Raw genomic sequence first — 24760 nt, 5'->3', positions numbered from 1 at the left:
GACAAAAGGTTTTTAAAAAATAGAATGTATTTCTTCTATGTGTACTTTGAACTGGCTTCTCCTTTGTGCAACTGCTTTTATAAATTAAATTCCTGGCAACCCTATTTTAAATATAATCCAGTCCAACCTTTTTCATAATTAACCCCTTTTTCACCCTTACACAGTGGAGCCTGAGGTAGGACCTGCCTCACAGTGTTGTTTTCAAGATTAAACAGATGAAAGCAAAATACTATACAAATTTAAGGTACTACTTTAAAATTGCTTTTTTTTAATCACCAAAAATCTACCTCTCAATTTAATTTTTTGTGATGTTCATCCAGAAATTTCCACATTTTCTTTTTTTAAAGAATTCAAAATACATAGGAATGAGACTTCTGATTAAAAGCCCAAAATCTCCTTCATTACACTTCCTCCAAAGGTATGCCAACTTGTTGGCCACTGTACAAGGATTCACACTAAAAATTAAGCTAGTTCTTACAATCTAAACACTGTGTGTTTTGTGCCCTCTGTTGACCTTTTTTTTTTTTAATCTATTCTATCACCAATGCAGAGGCAAAAAGAATACCATTCTGCAAGCCATTTTGTATTTTTGTCTTCTGGACTGTCACAGGCAACAGATACAATCTTAAAAGCTACATACTCTGGTCTAAAATAGAATATTCCTTAAGTGTAATAGACAAGGAATTAATTTAAAGTCAAAGCCTCGAGGGTACTGAATATTAACACTTACCTGAGAATGATCTCATTTAATGTTAGGAATCTATGTCTTAGAAAAACTAAAATCAAGTGAGAAAAAAATGCTTTCACAGATCTATTTATAAGCTATATATTGTGTTTATCTGCAGAAGCTATTCAATCTGCTTTATCACCAACTAGTCCATCTCAAACAGTGATGATTCTATTATGTTATCTGCAGAAAGAGAACTGGAACAGTAGGCAAAAGCATATTTTGACTTATGCTAATTTAAGTATTAACTTGGGTCATAGGATATTACTCCGGTATCAAAATTTTCTACTTCCTTCTAAATTTCACTTTCAATCTTTTTCATTTTGGACTATTGTATCTTTGGTAACATACTGTATCAGAACATATTGATGTATACTGTAAAACAGCATCTCTAAAACTTCCATAATCAATCATTTACTAAACCATATGATTTTGGACAAGTAACACAATAACAACCTGTTTCCCTTTGTGTAAAATGAAAATCTATCTGACCTACCTACCTCACAGTGTTTTTTTCAAGATTAACAACATTACACAGTTGAAAGCACTTTAGCAACTATAAAACACTTTACAAATTTAAGGTATTTGTATAAATTTATATTTTTAATCACCAAAAATCTACCTTTTCTCTGCCCATCATGACAACACCCCAACTGTATATGAAATTAAAACAAAATCCATATTACAAACACGTATGTCAAATAAAATAAATTTCCACACTGGCCATGTCCAAAACCAAATGTTTCATTCTCAAATCTGCCCTGCAGCCTCCATCGGAAGTAGGGTAGCTTGTTTCATCATTTATCCTCTGGAATCATGGTTGATCCTAACTTTGATAAGAACTCCTAATTCTTTCAAAGTTGTTTGCCTTTACCATCTTGTTATCTTTGTAGAAATTGTTTTTGTGGTTCTGTTCATTTTACTCTGCATCAGATCATAGGTTTTTTTGAAGTTTCTCTAAAACGATTCCTTCCTTCATTTCTTATAACACAATGCTATTCTATCACTCATTCTGTTATTTGTTCAGTTGCTCCCTGGTTTATGGGCACCCTCATTTTGTGCTACTTCAAAAAGTGCTACACTTTTTTTTTGTACATCCTTAGTCCGTTTTGCTTAGGACTAATCCCTCCAATTCCTTCTTACCTCTTTAACCCATTCTCTTCTACCTCCCTGTCAAGTGGACTGTATTCCTGTTACTCATCAGGTGTGTATATTCTTGCCTCCTTTTATCACTTCAAATTTAGAAGTATCAGTCCCTCTTTGTATAAATGTCTTCTTACACACCCTGGATAAGGCAGTTTCTCCTAACCTTCCTTCTCTCCCCTCCACACCATTTCCTTCTGGTTCTAAGAAATCTGAGCAACTTTCCTTTAAGATTTCTTGAAATGTGATATTTAGGCTATTGTTTTGGTTGTAACATTCAGGCAGCTGGATTATTCTTAATTTTCTTTTTTCCTCAATCTGTTTTCTAGGTTGTTTGTTTTTGCTATGGGAGGTCTTACACTGCTTCTGTGTTTCTAGTTATTTTAATATTTCTTCTTGTCTCATGGAATCACTAGCTTCTATTTTGGTCCATTACAATTTTTAGAGTTAGCTACTTGAGCAAACAGCTTTTGTTGTACCTCATATGCCAAACTATTAATTCCTTTAAAATAACCAAAACCCCTTTATTTTCTGTCTTAGTAACAATTCTAAGACAGAAAGGCAAGGGTTAGGCAAAAGATATTAAGTGACCTGCTCAGGGTCACAGAGCTAAGAAGTGTCTGAAGACAGATTTGAACCTAAGTCCTTCCAACTCCACTGTATTATCTAACTGCTCCTGTTAATTTCCTTCCAATTTCTTTCTTCTACAGCTCTCTTTTTTCTTTTTTCCCCTGTAGTGTTCTCATTTGATTGAGAAAAACATTCATTCTTTTATTTTTTTAAGTTCTTGTTTCATTTCTTCCAGGAATTATAGTGGAAATCAGTGACCAAGGACTGTTTTTCTTTGAGGTTTGTACATATTTTGAAGTTATTCTTTTCTAGGTTTGTGACTTAAGTTTCCCTGTCACCATAAAACCTTTTTTTTTTTAAGCACAATTCTTCTTCTGTTTACTCCTTCTTCCAGACTACTTCCTAACTCTGAACTTGATGTTAGGGCACTTTGGAAAGGAAGTCTGGGCTCATCTTATGGCGTTGATTGTTATGTTGTTCTAAGATTGTAGGGATAGATCAGATTGAGGACCTGCAAGCTTTCTGTGCTCATAAAGAGGTTCAATTCAGGGTAAAGTTTGATTGCTGTTCCCTGGTCTGAAGTCTATAAGTTTGTGACCTGAGAATGGGTCTGAGCAAGAGTAGATGCTGCTGGTCTAAGCTCCTCTTAGCCTACTGAGAAGCTCTGCTGGTTCAGAGTAACAGAATCACAGTGCCTCCTCTTTTCTGAGATTTTTACCCTTGTGCTAGAAGCTGGAACTGAAATCCTGATTTGCCCTCCTGGGATCTGAGTCATACAGCTGCTGCTTACTTCAGAATAAAGGCAGGCACAGCCATCCCTGCCAATGATCTGTGAATCAAAACTGGAGGGGGGGGGGGAGTTACCAGTTTACCTCTTTCTCCGGTGTGGGTGCCTTCTTATGGGTCCAGAACCTTTGCCTTTCCGGGTGCAAAGTGTTTCCCTATACTGGAATGTTCCATGAAGGAGGAACCTATAGGTTTCTTTTTCCTATGATGAGTTGGGCTAGAAAAATGTGACTTTTTCACAGATTTTCCTATCAGGATTCACTGTGTTACATTTTCTAGGTCTGTCTGAAGGAATTTTGCAAGGAAACTTGTTCTGTTGTTAGCCAGCTTGGGTGTGACCCTCATAAAGTACTATTTTTAATAAAATATAAATTACAGTGTATGAAAAGACATTTTTACTGTTAATTATAACTCTTAGGAAGTCTGGGGACTACACACATACACACAAATGATGTAATTTGGTTTTGTTTTTAAATTTTAAACACTTCATTTTTTGTTATTCCCAAGTACACATTTTGGAACTTTTTTTTTGGGGGGGGGGTGCTATGTCAGAAACATTAGCAGGTTACCTGAATGGCATCTTCTGAATTTCCCAAGCATTTATGTATGGCACCAAGAAGCAAATTTTTTAATCCAACAGCAGATGAATCATCGACCTCGTGGCAAGCTTAGAGAAATGAGAAGGAGATTATGGGAGGAAGGACAACTAAGACTTTTAAGTATCATCATAATTTTAGGCAAATACTTCACCTTTTGGGGATATCTGTCAATATACAGATATCTTAAGAATTAACAAAGATTTTACTGCTGAACTTCACAAGTGCACACTATAAAATAAAATAAAATGTAGCAAATACTTTAAGAAATGTATGAAGTTCTATGGACATTCTGAAGACTGAGACAAGACTTCTCTGCCTTGGATAGGAAGATCACGGAAAGTTTCATGGCAGATGTGATATCTGAGTTGAGCCTTGAAGAACCACAAAAATTCAAATTTAAGGCTAGATGGGGTTTTTAGAGGCCACTGAATCCTTTAGCTTCTCATTTCATAGTTGAGGAAAATGAGACTGCAAGAAGTCACTTTCCCAGAGTAAGAGCTGGTAAGGGTCCGGGGTAGTATCTGAACTCAATTCTTCCTGCCACTAAGCCCAGAAAAATAGGATTGCAATAGACAAAGGTGATCAAAAGAAATTTCTAGGCAAAGGGACAGGATGAAAAAAGAAAGCAGGATGTAGGGAACATATGGGAAGTAATAAATACAGTTTAACAAAAAAAAGGTGGAATTCTTGAATTCCTACTTGTTGAGAGATAAGCTTGTAAACAGAGGCTTTGAATGTCTTTCAAGATAAGGAGTTTGAATTTTTCTATAAATAAGGAGAATCTCCTGAAGATTTTTCAACAGGGAAGTTGAAGCCAGAGGATCATAGATTTAAAGGTAGGAGAGATGTCAGAGGGAATTTAACTCAATCTCCTCCATTTTACAGAAAAGCCCATTAAGGGCAAGGCAATTGGGATCAAGTCACACAGGGTCACACAGCTAGGAAGTATCTGAGGCCACACTGGAACCCAGGACTATCTGGCTGTCACTCACTGAGCCACCTAGCTGCCCCTATTAGGGGGATATTTTTACAGATTCTATATTGTCTTCATTTTAATAAGTGAGATTATAATAAATCAATGTGACTCATTTTAAAATAAACATATTGGACCTTGTACTTAAGTAGCTATAAACTTATTTCAATGATCCTGCCAATATTCAAAACAATTTTAGGAGCCCCACATTTGTATATAACTTCAGAGCCAGTTTGTGAGACATGTAAGGAAAGGGGAGGGAATAAGCATTTATATAGTAGGGACTATGTGACAAGCAATATGCTAATAGCTTTTTACAAATATTATCTCATTTAGGCTTTTTTTTTTGAACCCTTAATTTCTGTCTTAGAATCTAGATGAAGTACCAGTTCCAAGGGAGAAGTGTGATATGGACTGGACTAGGCAACTGGGGTTAAGTGATCAGCCTCGGGTTCCATAGTTAGAGGTGTCTGAGGCCATATTTGAACCCAGGTCTTCCCAACTCTAGGTCTGGCTATCTACTGAGTCATCTAGCTGCCCATATCTCATTTGATATTAAAAAAGCCTTGCAACATAGGTGATATTATAATTCTCCTCTTATCCCTGAGGAAACTGAGGGGAGAAAGAGGTTAAGTGATTTGCCTAAGGTTACACATCTAGGAAGTGTCTGAAGTAGGGTTTGAACCCAAGTCTCCTAGCCTCGGGCCCAGCATCCTATCATAAGAAAATCAAGTTCATTACTTTAGTCACCACTTTTTAAAAAAACTTTAACCCCAAACAACATTTATCCAGTTTTAATAACCACTTTATTCATCAAATTTAGTTCTAGGTGACTTTGAGCCATTTGAGAAAATCAAATGTACCTTTTTATTCCCCATCATTGAAGCTTCTCCAAAGAATAAGCTGCAGGCTTCAAAAGCCATTGCAAAAGTGGTCATTCTAAAATGTACAATGGCAGCATCATTGGCTTAGGGTGTAGAACCTTTCAAGCTAACAATTTTGAAGAATCTGGATGTTTGAGTTCTGGTTATGTTTCTTTTTTTTTTTTAAATCCATCTCATTTTGTAGTAATATTTCTGAAGTTCTAATTTAAATTAATTAACCCCTAAAGATAACTTAAAAGTCATTTTAAATTTACAAAACATCCAAAAAACTACTACTACATTTAAAAAGTCTGGTCCTTTCCTTTTTAATCCATGTAAAAAGTTTTACATACTAAGATCTAATAACTGATTGCAATAACATTTATGTCCCGTTTCTTTAACAGATAGACAGAAAAATATGGATTTATAACACATTCCCAAATAATTTATTACAAATATAATATCTATAGTAAATAAAATTTTGCCACCATGTATTTCTGATAATACATGTACATCTTATCTCTAATATCCTAATTTCTTCTATTGCTTTCTATTAAATGTTCTTAGACACCATATTTTTTATCTAAGAAAAACATCTTTGCCATGTCTGAATCTGATATTAATAACAAATAGGAGGGGGAAAAAACATCACTGGAAAAACAAAGCAAGGCATAAAAAAATCTCTTACCTTGACTCATTCTTTGTAGGTTGGGAAAAGAACAGTTTGGAAGGGCTTTCCACAAATATAGCACTTCAATGGATGCTAGCACACAGAGCTCTTTGGTAGGGATTTGCTTACGAAATCTCTCTGCCTGTAAATTATTAAAATGGTAAATTGCAATAGCTAATATTTATCCATTGCTTTAAAATTTGCAAAGTGCTTTCTAAATATGATCTGATTTTATCAGCACAACCATCTTAGGAGGTAGGTACTATTTTTAACATCCACAGATGAGGAAAATAAAGCTAAATGATAAGATTTTAAACTAGAGGTTAAGGGATCTCTAGGGGAAAACACCCTCCTTTTTCATGACCTGTAATTCTCTGTCTCTAAAATATATCATCTCTATGCACTGAGTCACCTACTTCTAGATGGTAAACTTTCCATAAATTCATCAAGAGCTTGGTTTTCCCATAATGTTTGCTTGTGGCTCCATTAAATCTGAACTGGAAGAACCTCCAGGAAGTGATGCAGAGTGAACTGATCAGAACCAAGAATACACTGTACACATAAAGTGAAACTCTATGGAACAATCCAATGTAATGAACTTTGCTCCTACAAGACAATCCCAAGTGACTTATGAGAAAGAATGTTATCCTCATTGAGAGAAAGAACTGTGGGAGCAGAAACAGAAGAAAACATATGACTTATCATTTGTTTATATGGGTATATGATTTGAGGTTTGGGTTTTAAAAGTTTGTTTTATTGCAAAAATTAAAAATGTAGAATAGGTATAAGTGATAACACTTGTATAATCCAGTGGAAGGGACTGTTGACTCCAGGAGGACAGGAAGGAGAAGGGAAGGGGAAAAAAAATGAATCATGGAAGCATGGAAAAATATCTTTAAAAAAATAAAAAAATGCATCTGGGTCAGAGAGGTAGATAACATATAAGAGAGGGCTAGCTAAATTGGGCTATTTTGGGGAGAATGATAAAGATATTTTAAAATAAGTTTCCCACTTGGGGCAACATTTTGTTTTAATGTATAGTCAGTCCTTAACTTTTGCTTTGGTAGCATTCCTAAAAATAACAACAAAACAGTGTGAAAGTAAAAAACACAAACATTAAAATATTAAACCTATGGGAAATAGGGAATTAGGTTCCCAAGATCATAAAAAACTGTAATCTTTCATTAGAGATTACCAAAAATATACTTTTTGTATGTAATTCTTTATAACAAAACATTAATTCTGATAATATGCATTTTTACTAACACAGTAACCATGAAATAACCTATAAAATGCAGTAAAATTGGCAACATGAAAAACATTTTTCTCACTAGTAATTGCCTAGAATTCTGTAACCTTTTATACTAACATTTCATTTAAAAAAATCCATTGATTTCAGATAATGTTCACTTTTCAGAACACCTGAAGTCTACAGTACCACAAATACTTTCTTCTTTTTTGCATATATAATGAATTATTGATTTATTAATATCAAACTGGTAGACCAATAACATCTGTGGACATTGAAGCATGAGGTTTATCTAACACATTCATTTTTTACTAAGCCACATCACTGACTTTTATGCCAAGGTTTAAGAGCTCAAAGAACTTACACTACACTTTAGGGACATCACTGCAACACAAAACTTGAGTTTTAAAACTAAACAATGAAAATATGCAACATAGAGCTCTTTATAACAGTCAGATGAAAAAAGACCAGCGAAATGTCTAATAGGATACCAGCCACTCCACAAAAAAAAAAAATTTGGCATCTCATTTTTTTCTCTATTGTTCATAGCTAGGAATGTACACAGTTGCCAGTGTGAAGTGAAAATGAGATTACTAAGTGAAGGTGAGGCTATGAATAAAATCAGTGGAATGCTTGAAACCATGGAAGTCAAACATCCAGTGTTGAAGACTGACTAAAGTAAGGACATTATGATGACTTAGTGTTAATTAAGGTAGTTTTATATAGGATATGTCTGTATCTAATTCACGCTTAGCATGAATCACAGTCATTCTAATAATTGTATATTTAATATATTTGAATCTACATAATATTTTAAGGGATTTTTCTTTAACATCTTGAATACATGCAAATTTGCCTCATTTACACATGGCATACTATTAAAACATAGACAATTTAGGAATATAGATAAAAATAATCTTAACTCATAAAAAATGCAAAACCCTTGTATTTTTAATAGGATCTTTGAAGTGAGATTTGGGGGAGGGGGTCTATGATTTTATTGATTTTGTTATTTTATTCAATTCTATTACATCCACCTATATCTTCTTATTATTCTAATCCATGCTTAATTATTTCATTAAATTACCTTCTATCAAACCTAATAAATTTAAAATGAGAGTAAAGTCCAAAATAAATGTAAGTGCCACATAACTCAGGATAACTCCATTTGATTAACATTTCCTTTGGGAGGTTGTTCCTTAGAATCCTGCCTTCTTTGGTGAACAATTCTGACCCACTCTCATTTCTCTTTAGACAAGATCTGAATGTTTTTTGTGCTCTCCAATTTAGAAAACCATGTACCTGCTACCTCTTTCCCAGCATTTGCCAGCCCTTCCTACAATCTTTGTGTAGATTATCTGTGGATAACTTGGGGATCCCCTGCTCTTGGGGCTCCCCATATTGAAGTGGGATTTAGTGTGGATACCTGACAAACTCAGTAGTTCATTAAAGCTCAGAACTTCTGAATGCTAGGAATCTATTAGCTTTAGCCTTCCCCAAAGCTGGAATTATAGGCATGGGGCCCCTTGCCCAGTTAATGTCACTGTCTTTTAATGTAATTATCGGATATCTCCCCAAAGTAGTATTGGTTATAAATGACCATAACCATCAAATACCAGATTTGACATAGCATACCTTTTTGACTGAGAATTGCTCAATCTGGTTGTTTTTCCTTTTGAAAAGTCTCTGAACTTCTCTGAATACAGCCTGTGCCCCATCCACATCACCAGTAGCTCCCTGACAAACTGTAAGAAATCACAATGATGTTTTCTAGGATATCAGAACTGGTAACTGAAGGAAGCCTACTTCATCATATCCTGCCCACATTGCAGAAGAGGAAACAAATAGAAGTAAATGTTTTTGGAGAGCAAGTATTTAATAAAAGGACTGCAACATACTGAGAAAAATTAGACAGATTTACTGAGTAAACACTTGTATTCCCACAGCTGAAGAGGATATTAAATACAGGAGACATATTCTCTCTTTTCTAATATCTTTTAACATTCTGGGGAAGAGATCCACACATGTAAACAGCTAGTACCCTTAGAAGAATGTGAGAGAGAGAGAGAGAGAGAGAGAGAGAGAGAGAGAGAGAGAGAGAGAGAGAGAGAGAGAGAGAGAGAGAGAGAGAGAGAGAAGAGAGAGAAAGAGAGAGACAGAGAGAGACAGAGAGAGACAGAGAGAGACAGAGAGAGAAGTAAAGGCAGGTGTACTGGGAACTTCTTGGGAAGGAAGTGGAATGTTTGAGCTGAAACGTGAAGTTCATTCATTCGTTTCTTCATGGACCAGCTTAAACACTGTAAGTTATCTTCCCCCTATAACCTTAGATCAAAGGAGATTCTTTTCTGAATGAATCCTATGGTATTTTGTCCTTGTTGCTGTCTGTATATTCATCTCGTCTGCTGTGCTGGATTAAAAAATATCTGAGACAGAGACTCTCTCGTATGTCTTTTAATGTTCACAGGAATCGGATATGAACCTGTGATTTCACTGGCATAGGGAACTCCATAGAGAGTTCAGAGAGGCAGTCTCCTCAACTTATAGTCTTAGAAGGCTGCCTAGAGCACCAAGAGCCCAATTTGACTTGCCATGGTCACATAGCCAGGATGTCAGAGGCAAGATTTGATTCCAGCTCTTCCTGGCTCTGAGGCCAGCCTTTACATTTTATTTTTCAAAGAACTTCACATAGTGCCTTGTCATGAGCCTGTGGGCCTGGCCTTGATATGTCTGATTCTTGTAGTGTTGGACCGGCTTATGAGGCATAAAAATAAATATTTGCTCAAGGAATATCCTATTGTCAAACACAAACAAACTGCATTTTGAGTTTATTTCCTTTTTATGCTCTGTGAAGATGGTAATGGTTTTCATACATTATGAGGGTCTAGGAATAATTTTAAAATTATCAGTTTACCCTATAGCCTTCCTTTCTCTTAGATAAACAATCCTAGCTCATTTAATTTCTAACAAGGTTTATCTCCAACCCTTAAATATGCTGCACTAAAATAATTACTTGATGATTAATTTTCTTCTCTGATTCCTGCAAATTCTGAATATTGCTTTAAGCTGTGTATCATATCAACCAATCAATAGCAAGTCAATAGTTTGCAAGCATGAGTTGATAGTACATAAAAATTATTGTGCTTTTAAGATAAAAATAAGGAAACATAAACCCCAAAATGAACTGGAACTTCATAAAGGAATAATGTCCTCCCAACAAGGTTGATGGGAGATTGTCTATATATTAAGATGGGCAGAATATACAAAACTCTATCTCATAATTAACTATATTTCACTATGGCAGGATGGAAAGGAAGAAGTCAAATATACTACAGAAGGAAATGTTTGAAAGCAATGTTAAAACTAATCTTGAACTCCTGTGTGAGTTAATAATGAACCTTCATAATTTTGATGTCAAATGATAAATATACAGAACAGCTCATTGTTAGTAAGTGGACAGCATATAAAGCAATTCAATTTTTAAACCATATTATTTTTATTAAACCACATTTGTGACATTTCTCTGGAATGATTTGCTGAAAACGTTCAGAAGAAAAGATTATCTCTTAGGATCCCTTCTAATTTGAAATTATAGTAATATAAACGTGTGTCAGATAATAGATCATTTGCTATGCTGTGACTTTTCCTCCACTAGGAGGCAGCAATTCTCTAATTATGCTCATTTGTAAAGCTATACAATACTGAATTACTCATTCAGACCAGAGAAAAGAGCCACACTCACTTACCTGCAGTTAAATATGCGTAATAGCACTGAGACCACCTGGACTCATTTTTGAGCCTTTCAAAGGAATTGAAAGCATCCTTAAAGTTTAGTTCTATCATACTGCACCAACCTGCAAAAGAAGTATTTTTAAGTGATTACTGAAAAGTAATAAGTTGTATAGAGTCAGCTTTTGTATTAACTATGGAATTCTCAACAGCTGATCTTGTTTCTGTCTTCAGCCATCATGACTGTACATCTGGGAAGTTCTAGACAAACTTCTTTATCCCCAGAAAAAAATCTAATATTGAAGCTATAAATAAGCCAAAGTACTTCCTGATTTCAAGATTAAATCATGTACAGTAGGGAACAATTTAAAGATTTCTAGGAAACACAGCAGTTTGCCTTATCTAGCTGTCAGATTTGCATTAATCCAATAGTAAAAGTAAAAATATACATGCGTATGTTCATAGAGTTGTAAAATGTAAACGATTCACTATAAATAAGTTGTTTCCTATTAATATGAACAGAAGACTATAAAAGCAAATGTATATGCTAATATTTATGTCCTCATGTTCATATTAATAGCATTTAATCCAATGAACTAAAGCAGGCTTTCAAACACTGTCACTACTACCTCTTTGAAGAGAGTTTGAATTCCAAAAATGTTTAAAATAGTTTTCTGATTCATTGCATGAATTCTCAATTGTCATGTGAAACAGAATGATCAGGAAGAACTTTTTTAAATGATGGAAAAACAGATGCAAAGTAATGTCTCTTCTTTAATTTTTTTAAATAAGTCAGTTCTGGAGCTAATAAAGGATCTCATTTCCCAATTCAATTACTGCCCATTAGAATGTCCAGAAAAGAATTAACATCTGTTGTGCCAATAATAAGACAAAGAAAAGGAATTTTATTCCTAATAGTTAGCTACAGGAATTGTTAGGGATCTTCAAATAAAAAGGCTTGTTTGGCATTTTAGTTCTTATAGAATCCAGTCTCAGGACATTGGCTTCTGATATGAAGCTTATGTATTTTGTAACAGTCTTAAGTCATTAATTATTCCCAAATTCTGACAGCACAATGAGATTTTAATTTATGTTAGTTACTCCAAAGTCATGATCTAGATCCAAAAAAATTTGAATAGAAGAAAAAAAGATAAAGTATCACTTCCTTCCATTTCATTGAGACACATTTAAGTGCTACTTTATGGCCATTAAATTTCAGAAAACTGCAGATGACATTAAAATATTTTATGACCATATTTAATAATTTCTTGCTGTTATTACAAGGCTATTTCAAAATTAAATATCAATTACTGAGTAATTTTGAGTATCTGGGTTACCCTCAATTTGGTTTTTAATCACAAGCAAGAAATCATTTGAACCTGCACCTCAGGAATGATGAAGTAGCTACACAAAGAAAGATGTGCTAAAGCAGATCAATGAGGGCTTCTAGGAAAACAGTGACTAAAAGGCCACATCAAAGCATTTTTTTCCTCTTAATTAGAAGTATCTTATTGAGAAACATTGACCTTTAATTGAAAGGACTAAGTTAAAGTGTTGAAAGATTTGTTTGCTTTGTTATTTTTCTGCTGATAAGTACCTGTGTTTGGATAAGGAATTATATAATGGAGTGGACAAGTGTTTTAATTTTGTTTAGTATTTTAATCAATTTGAAATCTTTCCCATTTTTGTTTTATTTTTAGCATTCATTTTTTTAAATTGAGTTTCAAATTTTCTCCCTCCCTTAAGACCTTCCTGTTCCCGCTGAGAAGGAAAGTAATATGATACCCATTATACATGTGAAGTCATGCAAAACAAATATTCTTTTTTTTATGTCACACCAACTACAAAGTACCCTAGGCAAAAAAGGGCAGAGAAGGAGGATGCAATGCTCATAAACAGCTCAATGAAGTAGATATTTTAAGGGAACCTTGAGTAATTAGATTTTTATTTTAATATTCATCCTAATGCTTTCCCATGACCTTTCAAAGTAAAATAACATCATCTTAGGGTAGTGATATGAAGTCAAGAGAGAACAGCAGATTATTATTATTACATCCTCTGCTAGCTCTAGTCTTTATTATCAGATAAAATAGAACCCTTTTAAAAACATGTATGTCTTGAAATGCACTAAGGATGAGGCAGACATCAACAGAGGTAGTTACTATGGTAGTAAGAGGCATGACATTTATATTTACCAATTTCATAGAGACAGACATGCTGAATTTCTCGCTGATCTATTGCAAGTTCCAGAGCTGTATGAAAAGAAGTCAAGGCACTGTTGATCTGACACTAAGAGGGGAAAAAAAGAAAGACAAAAGCCACAAAATTGAATTAACTTCTATTATCTAAAATTGTAGCTGCAATTGATATCATCATAATGTAAAATATCATAGTTACTATTCATGAACTACTGAAAAGTGTAACTGTGAAATGTTTTCTCCAGTATCTATCTAAATCCTGTATATATTTCAGAACCTAATTCCAGTCCTAATTCTCCATTAAGTATATCCTTACTAGAATATTCCCATTTCTTCAGTTTTTAGGGCACTCACTCATGTTTATCAATTACAGGAGTCTGCTATTGTCATGGAGGCTGCCCAGCACAAAAGCCAAATAAGAGGGGTTATCCTAGACATAGTGAGGTTCTCCAGAAGTTCCTGCAGTGGAAGACAATTCTGTTGATTCCATCAAGCCTTAGACTACCATGAGATCTCATCATTGAGTGCTACAGCCATTCACAAAGGACTGAGCTACCAATATGAATATGAAAAATGAAGTGGATGAGTCTATTGTTCAGATTATGATACCACTGGATGGTGGATGGTCCATTAGCACATGTATACTGAACAGATTGCAGAGAGAAAATAAGCTGGGCTGCATTTCATTTGGGAAACTGGGTGGCACTTTCGATGGTCCCAAAAGTCTGCTTTAGAACTAATACTTAGTATTAACTCTAAGACAGAAGGTAAAGGTTAAAAAAAATTGTGGAAAAGAGGTATACTAGTAATGTAGGCAGCTAGGTAGTACAACCTAGAGTCAGTAAAGACTTGAGTTCAAATCTGGCTTCAGATACTGTGTGATCCTGAGCAAGTCATTTAACCGTTATCTGCCTCAATTTCCTCATCTATAAAAGGAGGATAAAAATCTTACCTCCAGAGTTATAATGAGGAAAAGAATAAAATAACATGTAAGGAACTTTGCAAACCTTAAAGCCCCATGTAGCTATTACTAGTGTGAGAGAAGGAAAAATCCCTGGTCCAAGTCTTGTAGTAGTATTCATGAAATATTCAAAATAAACAAAAGATGTCTCCCAAGACACTAAATAATCTTCTGTGGAAGACCTATAGAAATACTTGAACAAAAATGACACAGGATAAGGTATAAGGTTGAGTCTCCTATGAAGGAAGGACATGCACTAATAAAAATAGAATTATAAAGAAAGAGCTGAAAAGGCACATCAGAGTCCACTAGTCTGGGGCGGGGGGGGGGGGGTTCTTTAAAATTTGGGATCCATGAACTTGTTTTAAAGAATATTTTTATATCTGTATTTCAGCGTATTTACCAGTTTTCCTTTGGAATCATTCTGAGAAAAGATCCACAGGCTTTAGCAGACTGCCAAAGGGGTTCCATGATACAAAAAAAGTTAAGAGCTGTTTGATCTAGTCCAATTCCTTCATTTTACATATGAGGAAACTGAAGCCTAAAGAGATAAAGTGAACTGTCCAAAGTCACATGGATAGTAAATAAATAGCAAAGCCAAGATACAAATTCAGGATCTTTGACTCCAAATATCTTTCCACCATACTGCCTCTCCCCCTTCAAGGCTACAGATCCATCAAAGTACTGATTATCAAGAGAAAAAGTAAACTTGTTTTCCTTTTATACTAAAAAAGTTCTTTTTTATGCCATACTTTTTTATGTGAACTCTGAGATCTCAGTGACACTGGCCTCCTCACTTGTTCCTCATACAACACATTCCATCCCCCAGACTCTGGACATTTTCTCTGGCCGTCCCCATTATTCTCCCTCCTCATCTCCACTTCCTGGTTTCCTTTAAGCCTTAGCTAAAATCCCATTTTGCAGGAAGCCTTGCCTAATTCCCCCCTCTGTATCTCCTATTTATCCCATATGAAATTAGTGGTGTTGCTGAGCCAAAGAGCATTTCATGTTTCTACATAGTTTTTGTGTGTTGCTGATCCTGTTAGCCTCTGAGTGCCTTGAGAGCAGGGACTATCTTTTGCCTTTGTTTGGATGCCTGGCTTATAGTAGGTGCTTAATAAATATTTTCTGACTGGTTGGCTGACTACAAGTACTGTATTTAAATAGGAAACAAAACAAACAATGAGCAAATGGTATTAAAACAATAATTTTAAAATTCCAACTATCTATTACTTCCTTAACATTCATGATACATCTTCCACTGACAGGAATTGAAACTCCTACATGTTTTAGTGCTGGCAGGTAGGTGGCTCTGTGGATAAAGCACTGGATCTGGAGTCAGGGAGACCTGAATTCAAATTTGGTCACAGAGGCTTTCTAGCTGTGTGATCCTTAGGAAGTCACTTAACTCTCTCTGATTCCTCATCTATAAAATGAGTTGGAAAGAGAAATGGCAAATCACTTCAGTATCTTTGCCAAGAAAACCCCATGAAGAGTATGGTCCACAAGGTCCTGAATAGTCAGACACAACTGAATGACTAAACAAAAAGAATATGTTTTAGAATTTATTCTTCCTAAATTGCTATGACCAGAAGAATTCATCGTTTTGTGATCATCCTTTTGGTCATGCATCTCCTCACCAGGTTTATGATCAAGGCTTTTCTTCAAATGTGCTTTGGTAGCATAACCTTAAAAAACCCAGGATCCCCTCCATGCCACAAAAATTTACTGGAATAAGTCTTTATTGGACTTCAAAACAGATTAATTCTGAGTGAAATCATCATAACATTACAGAAGTCAAGGCCAGCAGAAACAGACAGAAACTCTATCCCCTCTTCTCTCCATCTTAACTTCTTGGTAAACCAATTCAATTCTATACTGTCCTCTCAAATCTCTACCCCTTTTATCATATCACCAATTACACACTGCCAAGAGTCAGTTTTAGATCATTCCCACCATTTGCCACTTTAGCTTCTACTAAAGTGCTGCTCAATGAAGATGGGGAAAATCATGCAACCATTTTGACTAGGTTCTCTGACAATTTATGCTATGCCATCTCAACTAGGCCCTCTCTGCAGGGAGACAATTCAGCTGCATTCCCCTTGTCAATTCACTATCCCCTTCTCCAGGGAATCTCTTCCAGACCTTTTCATCCTTTCTCAAACCTCCCATATCCTCTCTCCTCCCATTCTCTCAGCTGAGAAACCTTGCCTCAGATTTTACAGAAAAAATGAAGGCTTTTCACTGAGAGCTCCCTCTTCTCTCCTCCTTCCCATGTCCTATTACTCAGGGGCTTTCTGTCACTATCTTTTCCTTCACCCTGGGCTCAGTGGTGGTCTTGCTCCCTTCCTAGACTAAGCTCTCTACCTTCTCAAGGGATCCCATTCTATTCTGTCTCCTCCAAAAGATTACTCTCTTGGTCATCCCACCTCTGTCACTTATTTTCTTTAATTTTTTTTTTAATTTATTTTCGGTTCCAAATTCTTTTCCCATCACCACCTCCTTCCTCAGCCATTGAGGAAACAAGAAATATGATACTTATTATACCTGTGCAATCACGAAAAACATTAGCCATGTTGAGAGAAAGAAAGAAAAAAGATTAATATTAAGAATGCTTTAATTTCCTCTCAAAGTTCATCAGTTTTGGGTAGTATATTTTCAATACAGGTCCTTTAAAACTGACCTGGACCGTTGCATTGATTAGAGTAGCTCAGTCTTTCACAGATGATCGTTATTACAATATTGTTAGGATATGATACACAATGTTCTCCTGGTTCTGCTCACTTCACTTTGCATCAGTTCATATAACCCTTCCCAGGTTTTTCTGAAAACATTTCTTACACTATTGTGTTCCATCACAAGCATATACCATAGTCTGTTCAGCCATTCCCCAACTGAAGGGCATCCCATTAACTTCTAATTCTTTGCCACCACAAAAAGAACGGCTATGTTTTTGTAGGGCAGCAAAACGGCACAGTGGTTAGGGTGCTGAGCTTGGAGTCAGGGAGACATCTTCCTGAACTCAAATCTGGCCGCAGACATGTCTTATCTGTGCATTGCTGGGAAAGTCATTTACTCCTGTTTGCCTCAGTTTCCTCCTCCGTAAAATGAGCTGGAGAAGGAATAGCAGAATACTACAGTGTCTTTGCCAAGAAAACTCCAAATGGGGTCACCAAGAGTCCAGCATGGCTGAAAAACGCCTGAACAACAAATATTTTTTCACACGTGGGTCCTTTTCCGTTGATCTCTCTTGGGATACAAACCTAGCAGCGGTATTGCCCAGTCAAACAGTATGCCCTTTTTATGGCCCTTCTACTCATTATTAGAGAGCCACACCATCTTCTCCGTCCCCTGGGCTTGCCAGAGACGGGCCATCCCACTTTCCTCACACTCTCTCACCTCGTGCCGATGGAGATCCAAGGCCTGTTGATTTCAGCTTTGCACCATCTCTTGGGTCTGCCCGCTTTCGTCCTCGGACACCACCATCACCCGGCTGGCCTGGAGTCTCTCTCCATTCCAATCCGTCATCCATTCAGCCTCTAAGGGATCTCTCTAGAGCTCAAGTCCGGCCACCAACCCTCCTACTCAGTAAAGTCCAGGAGCTCCCCATGGCCTCCAGGAGCAAACACAGAGCGCTGTTCGGCTCTCAAGGGCCCTGGCGAGCTCGCCCCTCCTGGCCTTCTGGCCACACCAGACTGCTCCCCCTCGTCATCCCTCACGGTCCATTCCCTTGGCTGGCTTTGGGTCCGACAAAGACTCTCAGTGCCAGGGCCCGCTCTGTCCTGTGCAGACCTTGTTTCCCAGAGTCTGCCTGCACGGGGGCTCCCTCAGGAGACCGCAGGCGCCGAGATTTAAGGCGAGAAGGAGGCTCGGGGCCGCCGAGCCCAAAGTTTACAAGAGGGGCTTACAGGGCGTGCCGCAGATGGCAGCGGCCAGCAGCACAGGGCACGTCACCTCAGACCTCTTTGACCTGGCATGTCAGCACGGGGCTCAGGGCGCTGCTGCTTTTTTTAAACTCTTACCTGTAATACTGTGTACTGTATTCCAGACTGGGCTGTGATACTGTGCGGCAAGGCAGAGGAGAGGTACGGCTAGCAATGGGGGTGAAGTGACTGGGCCACAAAAGGCCACGTGTGAGCCCAGGACCTCCCCTCTAGCCTAGAACTCTATCCACGGAGGCCCCGAGCGGCTCCTGCTTCCCAATGGGAACAAGACGGTAAGATGTCTCTCTCCAAAGCCACGTTCTTAGCCTGGATCCTGAAAGACGGGGCGCTGCTGCAGAATGCGCTTTGCGCCAAGACTCTTTGATCTCCGGATCCAGCTGGTCAAACCAGTTCCAGAGGTTTAATTTGCCATCATGGCAGGCCTGGCCATCCCACAGATACCTTCTCACCATCAGGCCTTTCATATTCCTTTTGCCATTTGCAGCTGGAGAAGGAAATGGCAAAGCCCTCCAGAGCCCTGGCTAGGAACACTCCAACTGAGAAGAGTCAGACGTGATCTAAACGACTGAACAGGAAGATAGATATGCATACCACAAGTTAATTAACCAAACAACCAACCCTAATCCTAATTAACAATACAAAATGACTATGCCAGGTGTCAAATGAGTGGCTGGGCCAGTGTCAAGTACTTAATATATCAGATTTTGTTGAAGTAAACCCTAATTAAGGAAAGGTCCAACTAACAATTATAAGCAACGGGGAAGGATAACAAGCCCCAAACAATTTCATGGCAGCTAAAAGCCAAGTACAAATGAAATGACCAAAATTTTCAACAACATTATGGAAGAATAGAAGTCTTCCTAAGGGGAAGATGCCTATGGAAAGACAGGACTACATTTGTAGAGAACTGTGTGTTTTTAAAAACAAGTTCTATAAAGAAACTGAGGATTGCAATGGAAACTTAGGAATAGAAGAACTGAGTCAAAGAAATTAAGAATCTGTTTCACAGAAGCCAGTTGCTTAGCAATCCAAAAATCATAGCCAAATGATGCAGATGATAATTCAAAAAAAGCTGTCAAACCTAGAAAACTGATGAAAGAAATGCAATCTGCCAATAACAGTCCTTGCTGTTCATGCGTTCAGTTGTGTCCCTGACCCGCTGAACCATGGCTACCTGAGGATTTTCTTGGCAAGGATTCTGGAGTGGTTTGCCATTTCCTTTTCCAGTGAATCCTTTTTTGTCAGCCAGTCAGAGGTTAAGTGATTTGCTCAGGGTCACACAACTAGGAAATGTCTGGACTGGATTTGAGCTCTAGGGTACCAAGAAAAAAACTGAAGGAATATTTAAGTTTTAGGAATGAGGATCATTTCCAAGAGGTCCTCTATCCCTCAGCTTTTGAAGAGGAGAAAAACCAGGGAGAAACTGCCAGAGCTAAGAAAAAGCAGAAGGAAATGCCATTCTACAGGATCTAGCCAAGCGGACCTTCCTTTTGAAAGTTAGAAAGAGGACAGATTCACAGGATATTGGACCTAGGAGGAGATGTAGAGAGCGGTCAACCCAAGGTCCCACAGTTAGTCTAAACTTCAAGAATTAGAGGGCTTGGGGCAATCTGGCCACAGGCCCTCAGCAGCAGAAATCTCTATGAGAAGGTGATGAAAACAGGGGAAAAGGAAAGCCACAGCCATTGGAGACACAAGGGGTCAGTTGAGAGCTCAGGGGGATGGAGCATTCATAGCTTGTAAAGCACTTTGCTCACAAGGCTCTTATAGAGTGAATGGGACAAGTATGAGATCATTCCTGCTTACAGGAGGAAAACACTGAGCTTCAGAGGTTAAGTGACTAGTTCACAGTCATCTGGATATTAAAAATTAAAGCCTGGGCTATAACCTATATCCAACTCTAATGCTCCTTTTGTTAAAACACTCTGGTTGTTACTGATATAAAGAAACAAAGTTAGAAAGAAAGGCAGAGGAGAGGTACGGCTAGCAGTGGGGGTAAAGTTTTAAAAAAAATAGTGCCTTCTATCTCTAGTATCAGTACTAAAACAGAAAAGCTGTAAGGGCTAGCCAATGGAGATTAAGTGACTTGCCCAAGGTCACACAAGCCATCTATGAACCCAGATCCTCACAACTCCAGACCTGGTGCTCTATCGACTGTGCTACCTAGTTGCCCTGGTGGACAGTGTTTTAATAACAACTTGACATAGAATTTCATATAAAGATTATAGCCTGCCAAGTTTCTGCGACAAGATGAGAATGGGAGAAATCAAGCTCCCAAAGCTTTTATCTATTACATTCCAAAGAGAGATTTGAAGATTTAGTTAACAAAAGTCAACAGTAAGAGAAATACAGATAATCAAGAAAGAGTTCAATTTTAATATGACATTAGAAAAACTGTTTGAGGGAGACAAAGAAGAGATATTTGCCATTCCAATCTGGTAAGACACATAAGGGTCATTAGAGAAATCACATATATAAAATCCTTAGAAAGTAAAGAATATTAACAAATCATACATTTATACAGTATTCAAAGGTTTTCAAGGTGTTTTCCTCACAAGCCAACAATTACCAGTTCTGATGATTCTACCATAGTTGTCCTTCTGTAAAGTTTCCCAAAATATTAAAAATGATGGTAAAATAATCTACATGGTTTTAATCTCCCCCAAAAGGTAATACCAGAAGGAATGTCAGAGACCAGTTACAGATACAAAACTCCTAAATAAGGACTAGTAAAGAGAAAAGCAAAACTTTAACCAATTTATTCATTTGAAAGAAATTCTCTAATTTCCTCTAAAATTTAGATCAGGCACCACACCACCTTCTGCAGGAAAATTTCACAGGTTTCTCCAACAATTGGTACTGCTGTCATCTTGTATCTACTTTGCATGATATTGGAATGTAAGCACTCCTCTAGGGCAGGGCTTGTTTTGCTATTCTCTTTGCAACTCCAATAATTATTCCAGAACCCGGCATATATGCCGGAGGCATGTTGTAAATGCTTTTTCAATACTGACACAATTCAGTACATTAAAACACTATGAAGAATTATATGAAGAGAGTAGTCAGATGGCTCAGTGAACAGAGTAAGACCTAAAGACAGGAGGTCCTGGGTTCAAATCTGATCTCAGACACTTCCAAGATGTATGACTCTAGACAAATCACTTAACCCCACAGCTGCCTCGTCCTTACCACTCTTCCGCCTTGGAAATGATATTTATGGGTAAGGGTTTAAAAGAGAAGAAAAATTATAAGATTATCTCAACAAAAAAACTATCTGATAAAATGGAGCACTTTTTGGGCATGGTTATTTTAAGTTCCATAATGGAAAATGTGTTTACATGGTAAAGAATGTATGTTTTAAAAATGAATCCATATTATATTTAATGGAAGAAATATTAGGTAATCATTCACTTTTAAAATAATTACAAAGTAAGCATACTGTTTGTTACCATTTCTATTTAATAAGTTACTAAAAAGACTAGTACTTATTATTAAAGAGAACTCTATAAACATATTTATATGTGTGTATATCTGTGTATTTAAGGGTGAGATTACTGGGGCTTCTTTCTTTCCTGAGACATAACACTAGGTGTGAACACAGCACACAAATAATGTGACAAAGTACTCCGACTACAGTCCTGAAGTCTGAATTTTGTGGTTGTTTTCAGCTGTTTCAGTTGCATTGCCAAAAAGTTAACATTTATTAAGGTCTTGCTTATTAAACTGTCTAAAATACCTAAAGAACAAATATGGCAAACTGGACAAAAAGAAAGTGAAAATGTCTAATTTAGACGTAACAACCAGGATAATGCTACTTGGCTCACCTGTAACCCTGTACTAGTTTGTGCTATGCAGCAGCATCAATGTCCTAACAAGGTGGTTCTCAAGGAGGCTCTAACAATAGATTATGCATCTCCTCTCCATCCCTGGGATTTGGGCTCTTGAGAATAAATGAAAGCTGATCCTCTTATTCATATAATTAGCATACTTAGAAGTATGAATGATGGGAGAAGACTGACCTATAAATCTGTTCCACCTATGTAGCCTACATAGAAAGGGCTAAAACACAGAAAAGGCAAAGATGTCTACTTAAAGCACGTCTGGTTCACTGTCATCTTTCTGTTTGCTAGAAGGAAAAGGATTCATTAAGCCATGGAACGCAGCTTCTCTTTTTAGCAAACAGAAACTAAAAATATGTTCTTGGTCACTTCTACCTAAGGATTCGTTTCATTTTTTTCTCTGACTGCATACTTTTTAACAAACAGCATCCTTTGATTGAAATAAAGAGGGGACACATGTAGTAAGAAGAGAGAAGACTACAATGAACTGGATTTCTGGGAGTTATTTCCCTCATTGTATCTCTTTCTTCCTCTATAAATAAAACCATTACATCATGCTGATACAGCAAGCTGTTCAATTACAGGAGGAAGGCTTGCCCTTCAACAGATGCAATGAAATACTCTGCCACCAAATGCCTTGGTTACAGGGACAGCAGAGAGGTTAATCATCTGAGATTTCAGCTTCCACACTTGCCAGTGCCCACAAATGAAACTGCCCATATGCTTACAGAATCTTTTCCAATTTAATTTTTAGTCACTTTACCTTTATAACTAATTTGCTGAACAGAGCAACACAGAACTATCTTGTTCTACTCAGAACAAAATCTGGCTCCCCTTAGAATCAAAGAATAATGAATAAAAAGGCTCATTTTGTTGTTTTAAAATAAGAGCTAATGGAAAACGGTGGAGGGAACGAGTTATTTGGTCTCTTGGGTTTAATGAAAAAAGTTGCAAGGCTAAGTGGAATCGGCTCATAAGAGGATGGAAAGTACAAGAAGAAAAATGAGACCTGGGTTGGGTTGTATGAAGGCAGATGTGGAAGAGGGGAAGGAAGGGAAGAATCCAAGCAATGTGAGAATGGAAATAGTACTGAATTGTAGAAGGTTGCCAGGTTGTGCAGGAACAGGCATGTCATTAGGAAGACTCATCTTCTAGAGTTCAGGTCTGGCCTCATATACTTACTGGTTGCATGACTCTGGGTAAGTCACTTAACCCTGTTCATCCTGGAGGCAGCCAGGTGGCTCAGTGGATAGAATTCTGGGCTTAGAGTCAGAGTTCAAATGCAGACTCGGATATATATTATCTGTGTGACCCTAGGCAAGTCCCTTAACTATCTTTTCCTTAATCCACTAGAGAAGTCTGAGGGATTTATGAAAAAGAATGCTGTCTATCTTCAGAGAAAGAACTGTCAGAGTAGGAATACAGATGAAAGCATACAATTTATCACTAATTTGGGTACATGTTTTGGGGTTTTGGTTTTTGAAGATTACTCATTAATTAAAATGAATAATGTGGAAATATGTTTTGCAAGGTAATACATGTATAGCTCAGATTGAATTACTTACCAGCTCATGGGGGAGGGGGGAAGGAGAGGAAGGAGGGTGATAATTTGGATCACATAACTTTGGAAAACTTCTGTGAGAATTTATTACATGTAATTTGTAATAAATAAATAAATTTTAGAAATCCACTAGAGAAGGAAATGATAAATCATTCTGGTATATTTGCCAGGAAAACTCTTATATATATATATATATATAAATAATATAAATATAATATATAATATGGAAGTCATGAAGAGTCAGATAAGAATGTACAATAACAAAGTACTGGATATGGAACTAGCACTACCACTTACTAATTTTTATCATTGTTAACATTTTTTGAGTTCCAAGTTTTCTTCCTCCTCTCCCCTCCCCCCTCCTTGAGAAAACAAGCAATTTGATATAGACTATACCTGTGTAATCATGTAAAACATTTCCACATTAGCCATGTTGATAGAGAAAACAGACAAAACAAAATGAAAAATAAAGTTTTTTTTCAAAAATGGATATTTTCTCTTTTTTAAAAATCTCTTTAATGTTATCTTGGTTAAATTTGTTTTTATTTTAAACCTCCTTACACTTCAAGAGAGCTCCAATATATTTGCTGATATCCCCTGAAGAACAGAATTTGGGGAAGACAGTCGCTGAAGCCAGTTTGTAAAATGAGGTATTCCTTACATTAGGAATGTTCTTAATTTTTGCAGTGAAGTATGAGATGTGGTCCTCCACTTGAGAAGATGAAAGAGGCACTCTGAAGGAACCCTGAAGAAGGTTGAAAAAGTCTGGAAAAGTTCCTGTTATGAGAAGGTTAGCAAAATTAATTAGGGAGATGTAAAAGGACTGTCTTTGTAAGGTAGGAGGAGAAATAATCCACTTTGAGCAAGAGAGCAGTCTCTGACAGAGATCAGCTGCAGAGAGAGTGGGGGAGGAGGAAGAAGAAAAAACTGAAAGTTCCAGGAGGGAACCAG

General features: G+C 37.0%; 1 protein-coding gene across 3 annotated transcripts in view; it reads right to left on the bottom strand.

Annotated features, from left to right (window-relative positions):
- TTC39C (tetratricopeptide repeat domain 39C) overlaps positions 1 to 24760 on the bottom strand; it is a 110767-nt gene that overhangs the window by 7804 nt on the left and 78203 nt on the right. For all 3 annotated transcript variants that reach the window (XM_001362747.5, XM_007487605.3, XM_056823804.1), the window contains 5 exons: positions 13502 to 13595; positions 11324 to 11431; positions 9216 to 9325; positions 6350 to 6473; positions 3796 to 3893 (listed from right to left, as the gene is read on the bottom strand). In XM_001362747.5, the coding sequence (XP_001362784.1) occupies positions 3796 to 3893; positions 6350 to 6473; positions 9216 to 9325; positions 11324 to 11431; positions 13502 to 13595 (534 nt within the window). The remainder of the gene's footprint in view (positions 1 to 3795; positions 3894 to 6349; positions 6474 to 9215; positions 9326 to 11323; positions 11432 to 13501; positions 13596 to 24760) is intronic.

This window comes from Monodelphis domestica, chromosome 3, assembly GCF_027887165.1.
Source record: "Monodelphis domestica isolate mMonDom1 chromosome 3, mMonDom1.pri, whole genome shotgun sequence".
In the NCBI taxonomy this organism is placed as follows: domain Eukaryota; kingdom Metazoa; phylum Chordata; class Mammalia; order Didelphimorphia; family Didelphidae; genus Monodelphis; species Monodelphis domestica.
The sequence above is the reverse complement of the archived record's forward strand: the minus strand, read 5'-3'. Positions and strand labels throughout refer to the sequence as shown.